Here is a 6,393-nt window from a genome sequence, read left to right as displayed (position 1 = left end):
ATATCACAGAAGATGAGTGGTATAGGTCCTGCTTGTAAAGGACACCGTCTTACCCCATTTCTTTTTTTTTCCCCTAGAAAGGTTTTGGAGTGTGTCTGAATACAATTAAAAAGCAGGATCTGTAAATTGGTAGAAAGCACCTTTAAATCAAAACACAGTGCTCTGACTTCTAGCCAGACCTTGCTGTAGATGAAATCACATCCCTTAAGTTTCCACTATTGCAGCAGTGATGTCCAGGCAAGCAGCGGGTTGCTTCTTACCCCCACCCCGCATTCTGATGCATCTAGGTGGAAATCAAAAGGCCCTGTGAACAACCCAAGAATGTGTTTTCTACAAGGATGATCTTGGGTCGTGGTTCCCTCTCATTAACAATAGCCTTCCTAAGCCAAGGTCTTAGCTGTCATTCCACCTGCGTGGTTCCTGGCGCCATTTGGCTTTTGACGTGGGTCTGAACCAAGAAATAAACCCAATACCCCTGGCGGCTGCTCGCTTGTGCCTAGCCTCCTGGCTCCCGCTCCCCGGGGCGGGTAGTGCAGCGCGCAGAGCCGCCGCGTCGCCGCTGTCCTCTGGGTGGCCCCAGCGCGCACCGTTCATTGAGCGGTGGAAGGTGAGGCAAGAGGAGGCTGGTGCTGAGCTCGCCAACTCCACCCGGGCCCGGGCAGACAAAAGAGGCCGGCAGTGCAGCTCGCTGGGACGCGATGGCCGGGCGCGGAGGACGGGTGCTGCTGGCGCTGTGTGCCGCGCTGGTGGCCGGCGGGTGGCTGCTGACGGCTGAAGCCCAGGAGCCCGGGGCGCCAGCGGCTGGCATGAGGCGGCGCCGGCGGCTCCAGCAAGAGGACGGCATCTCCTTCGAGTACCACCGCTATCCAGAGCTGCGCGAGGCGCTGGTGTCGGTATGGCTGCAGTGCACCGCCATCAGCAGAATCTACACAGTGGGGCGCAGCTTCGAGGGCCGGGAGCTCCTGGTCATCGAGCTGTCTGACAACCCCGGGGTCCATGAGCCGGGTAAGTGCTCTGCCCACTGCAGGGGCTCCGGGGACGGGAAGAAGGAGAGGTGGGCCCCAAGTTGCTTCCCGGTGGAGGATGCCTGGATGGAAGGTGGAAAGTGGGGAGGAAACGAGCACCAGCCTCTCCCTATCGTTCGCATCTCCGACCCGTTTTTTTTGTTGTTGTTGTTTTGTTTTTTTTTTTTTTTTTTTTTTTTTTTTTTTTTTTTTTTTAACAAGCCTTTGGAACACAGGTTACTCTGTGTTGAGGCACGGGGACAGGAATAACAGGCAAGCAAATCCCAGAGCTGAGTCCCCGGGTGCTCACCATCACAGATGAGTCAAACTCTAAACAGAATAAAATTGTGAGTTCTCAGGAAGGCAAACACCTTCCCCGCAGACACAAGTGAAAAATAAGGTGCAGAAGGAGAGGAGCCAGGAAGGAGGTCTCAGAGGAGCCAGGAAAGAGGCTTTTATCATTTGAGAATTTCCAAAGGACCAGCTTATTGGGTGCTGCAGCTCTTCCTACCCTCCTCTGCGTTTGTGTGAGCGTTAGGCGCACTCTCTGGGGATACTGGCGAATTTTAAAAAGGATATTGATGATCTAGATGTCCTGTGGTGTGCATACTTGTAGATCTTCCTACCAGGATAGAAAAAGATGGTTTCTAACAGGCATACAGATTCTGAAACCATGCATGGCCTTACTAAGGGAAAACGACAGTACCCCCCCCCCCTCCCCGCGTGCTTTAACCACTCTGAGATGACTAGTTCAAGATCGATCACGTTTTATCTCCTGCAGTCATCTTGTGAGGCATTTTCCGTCAGAGTACGTTCAAGCACGTTTTGATTTGTATTAAAGGCTTAGTATTAAAAAGATATTTTAAGCAATGTTTTGGGATCTTTTTGGGTTATGTTTATGCTCTTTAGAAAGAATTTGGTCCTGGCATTTCTGTTGGTCATGAAGGCCTGGTTAAAGCACCCAAATCAGTATGGAATGCTTTTGATTTCTCGACGAAGAAAATACAAAAGCCAGGCTAAAAATTATCAGTGCAGGACATGAGAAATCTCCTTTCCTTCATCTCTCCCCGCCCCCCCCCTTATTTTTCCTCCCTGGGTTTCTTGTTCATTAGATTGGCCTTGAATTTGTAGTCCAGGCTGGCCTCGAACTCCTGATCACTCAGCTTCTGAATCATTAAGCTGGGACTATGGATGCTTCCCACCATTCCCGACCTTTTCCTCTCTCCATTATTATTATTATTATTATTATTATTATTATTATTATTATTATTGTTATTGTTGTTGCTGTGATAGGATGTAATCCAGGAAGGCTGAGTAAGCCTCTGTCACTGAGCCTCGCATTCGTTTGCCTGCGTAGTTTTCCCAGTGGTACGTAAGAAGCAAACGGAGAACGGATTAAATAGGTGCTAATAGAGAAACTTTGATCTTAGAACATGGAGTGTATGGGTTAAGTCCTTGAAAACATTTCTTGCCCATGACTAAGGTAAATGACAAGGTGGGAATGAATTTGCTAACGGCTTGGTATTAGGGTGAAAACCTTAAGACATTCATAAAGAGTTCCAGCAGGGCTCATCCTGGAAAGCGGAAACTTGATGGTTAGTGTTTGTGCAGCCATTGGAAAATAAGGAGGCGATGCTTACATGGACACTCACTTCCAGCCAAGCCACACAACAAGCCGGCCACTCCTGACAGTCAAGCTTGTATGATTCTGATGCTCAAGCTCAGCCCTTTGTTCTGTTTGTTAGTAGAGTCTTCCTGTGGGCTTGTTGAATTATTTAAAGAAATTATATGAAAGCCATGGTTTAACGTTATGTTGTCTTGTTTCAAACATAAAGATAAATTGATATTATTGCAAGAATATGACATGTTCTGACAATGAAAACAAATTTTGGTTGAATATCTGGAGCACGGATCTGCGAATCTGGTTGAAAACATGATCACTTTTTAAAAAGTCCTTCAAATTCCTTTTTGGGTGAGCAGATAAGAAGGCATATCTGCATCTCTTCTGTGGTAGAAATGGGTACATTCAATGTTATTCTTTTGGCCGTTTTGAAATCCTACACCTTCAAGATGAGCCAGGTTCTATGACTTATAAACAGGTTGTTCCGGTGAATGGGAAATCTGGCACAAAGGTTATGGGACAGGAAGTGTCTGTGCCAACACATGGAAAAGAATCCTAGGGACTGATAGGTCAGGGACCTTGACCAGTGCCTCTCAAATTCTGGAAATTTACAAACTCTAATGTTGCTCAAACCACTTATAAAGGAGACTACTTACCTTAACTAATTTCATCACAGAAGTACCTTCGGAATTTGTTTGTCAAATCTTTATTATTTATTTATCCATGCATGCATGTGCTTGCGTGTATGCACATCATGGTGTGTGAAAGTCAGAGGTCAACTTTCAGAAGCTGGCTCTCTCTTCCACCCTGCAGGTCCTTGAAATAAAAGCCAGGCTGTCAGGGTTGGTACCTTTACACACAAGCTCTGATGTAACACTCTGGATTCTGCTTTAAATTCGCTGATTGAAAATTTCCATGAAACATTTTTTTTATATTCATTTTATTTTTCAGCATGAAAGAAGAATCAAGTTTGTTTTCCTAGCCTAGGTAATTTTTTTATGAACATCTGCCCAAATGCTGTGGAATGGGTGCAGATGAGTGGTGGAGTGCCCACTTAGGGCTTTGTGCTGGATCCTCAGGACAGAAAAAAAAATACCATTATTTGTAAGGATTTAGTCAATGGATGTAATAGAACCCTAGCAAGACAACATATCCCCGCGACAAGAATGGCGGCAACAACTGAAAGCTTCCTTTGGCTAGATTAGCACGTTCTGGGCAGATACTTCTTAAAAATGGACAACGTTTTTTCTAGCCAGAAGGAATTGACCTTTGTATTTGTTTGGTACAGTCTGTGGGCTGAACTTGAGGTCTCCCAAATAATTCCTTAGGTATTCACCGTTTAGAATTCACGAACAGGGAAAAGGAGGGAGATGTCTCTGGGGAGACGGTTCCATCAGTAAAGTGCTTGTTACCCAAGCATGACGCCCTGAACAGGATCCCTCAGAACTCATGGACAACACTGAGCAGAGCACAGTTGTAAGCCCAATGCTGGTGATGCACTGATGGGACAGACACTTGGGGCTGGTGATGCACTGATGGGGCATTTGGGGCTGGTGATGCACTGATGGGGCACTTGGGGCTGGTGATGCACTGATGGGGCACTTGGGGCTGGTGATGCACTGATGGGACACTTGGGGCTGGTGATGCACTGATGGGACACTTAGGGCTGGGGCTGGCCGGCCAATTCAATTGATCTGACAAGCCCCGGGTTCAGCAAGACACCCTGTATCAAAGACTCGGGTTGAGAATGATTGAGGAAGGTACCTAATGTTGGCTTCGTACCCTCTCATGTACATGCGAGCAAGCAAGGAATCATATGCACAAACACATACACACACATACAAATACATACACACACACACACACACACACATATACCACACACACACACACAAATACATACATACACATACACACACACACAAACACCACACACACACAGAGGAAATTCCATTTTGAATTCATCAGTAAGGGTTATCTACATATATTCTGTGATTTTTTCAACAGGAAACAGCTTGATTTTTGGTTTGCTAAAGTATGTATGAAAGAAGCCTTTATTAACTTGTATCTGAGGAGTAGAATCCAAATAATCAGACCATTCTTTCCAGGATTAAAAATCCATATGTTTGGAACAATAACTGTTTGCATACTTGCGTTTGGGAATTCACCCTGACTCATAGTTGACACTCCGTCTTAAATACAGTCTCAGGAGCAAGGATTTTTCTCTCGTGCAGGCAGCATGATTGTTTTGGACCCATTCCTCCAATCTGTAAAAATTTAAAGTGTACAACTGCCAGTATGTATTTGCCAAATATTTTGATAAAACATGTTATGCTGACAAAATATCTACACATCTTGACAAAACAAACAAAAACAAAAAAATTAAGAAAACCCAAACCAAACAAATAAAAACAAAAACAAAAACCAACCCCCCAAACAAAACAAAAAATCAAACAAACCAAAACAAAACAAAAATAAACCCCAAAACAAAACAAACAAACAAACAAAAAACAAGTAGAGATCTTGATGAAGAGTGTGTGTTTTTGTTTTGTTTTGTTTTGGTCTAATAAATTTGGTATAAATTAGTGTGAACTAAATGCAATCAAGTAGGAGTTAACAGTCGGAGAAGATGGATGTCAGACTCTGGAGAAGAATCTGAACCAAATCACACAAGGTCAGGAGTTATTTTTAGCCTGGATGAGTCAACACAGCTTCTGCCAGAAGTTACAGTCTTGACTGACCTGTGATTGGCTAGTGGAAGAGTGCAGAAACTGATCTGGCCTACACCCTTATACGTTATGCTCAGATTGCCCTGTCTGAGGTAGAACCCAGGGCTGGTGTATGCTGGGCCAGGGCATCCCCAACCCAAAGAGACAGCTTTTTATGGAAACCAATTTGAGAAGTAGCAAGGAATCTCTGCCATGTACCACATTGATTTACCTAAGGGATAAAGGGCCCCACCCTTCACACTGGCATCCTTTAGAAAGATATTAAGACATACAAAGGAGCCTTAGAAAGGGAAACACGTCACCCCAGAATTTCCCAAGTGTACTTAGTGCAACATTGATGATTGGTTTGACAGGCATTAGAGAAATAAGAAAAACAGGCTTGTACAGTTTCTAATTAGTCAGCATCATTAAGATGCAAATCTCCAGATTGGCTGTGTACAATACAAGAGCACCCTCACCTTTAACAGTACTGGGGAATTAATCTAGAGCCTCACACACGTTACAGACAGTCTTCCACTGAGCTGCATACCCCCAGCCCTGTTGGGTGCATACAATACAGTATAGGCATTCATTATTTCACCAGTCAAGATTTATTTTGTAATTCTCCAACAAAGCGTCTCATAAGGGATGTTCCTCAGGAGGGGGTGCACGCCTTTACCTTTTGTGTGATTGACGTTCTTAAGTGACTAGCACGGTGACTTATGTAGCCACTTCTTACTTATTACATATGTTTACTAAACATGAGCGTGATTCCAAGACCACGAAACCAGGGACTATTTTGATGAGACTGGGCTATCACAATTCGTCTTTCCTTATTCGGCTGCTTCATGGTTTCATACTTTTATTTTTTTTTTAATGATTATCATGTATGTGTCTATTTGTGTTATTCTGTCCGCAAGAGCAATGCTCAAGGAGTCCAGATGGTGGAGACAGACTTCATGGATCGGGAGTTAAACACGGTTCTGAAGTGTCCATCACAGGTGCTGGGAAACGAACTCAGGTCCTCAGCAAGAGCCACAGTGCTCAGAACTGCTCAACC

General features: G+C 44.6%; 1 protein-coding gene across 1 annotated transcript in view; it reads left to right on the top strand.

Moving 5' to 3' along the window:
- Positions 1–543: 543 nt before the first annotated feature.
- Cpe (carboxypeptidase E) overlaps positions 544–6,393 on the top strand; it is a 101,961-nt gene continuing 96,111 nt past the window's right edge. Inside the window, exon 1 of the mRNA XM_021169884.2 lies at positions 544–1,005. Within this exon, the coding sequence (XP_021025543.1) occupies positions 699–1,005 (307 nt within the window). The 5' untranslated portion in view covers positions 544–698. The remainder of the gene's footprint in view (positions 1,006–6,393) is intronic.

The sequence above is a fragment of the Mus caroli genome, chromosome 8 (assembly GCF_900094665.2).
Source record: "Mus caroli chromosome 8, CAROLI_EIJ_v1.1, whole genome shotgun sequence".
Lineage (NCBI taxonomy): Eukaryota > Metazoa > Chordata > Mammalia > Rodentia > Muridae > Mus > Mus caroli.
The sequence above is the reverse complement of the archived record's forward strand: the minus strand, read 5'-3'. Positions and strand labels throughout refer to the sequence as shown.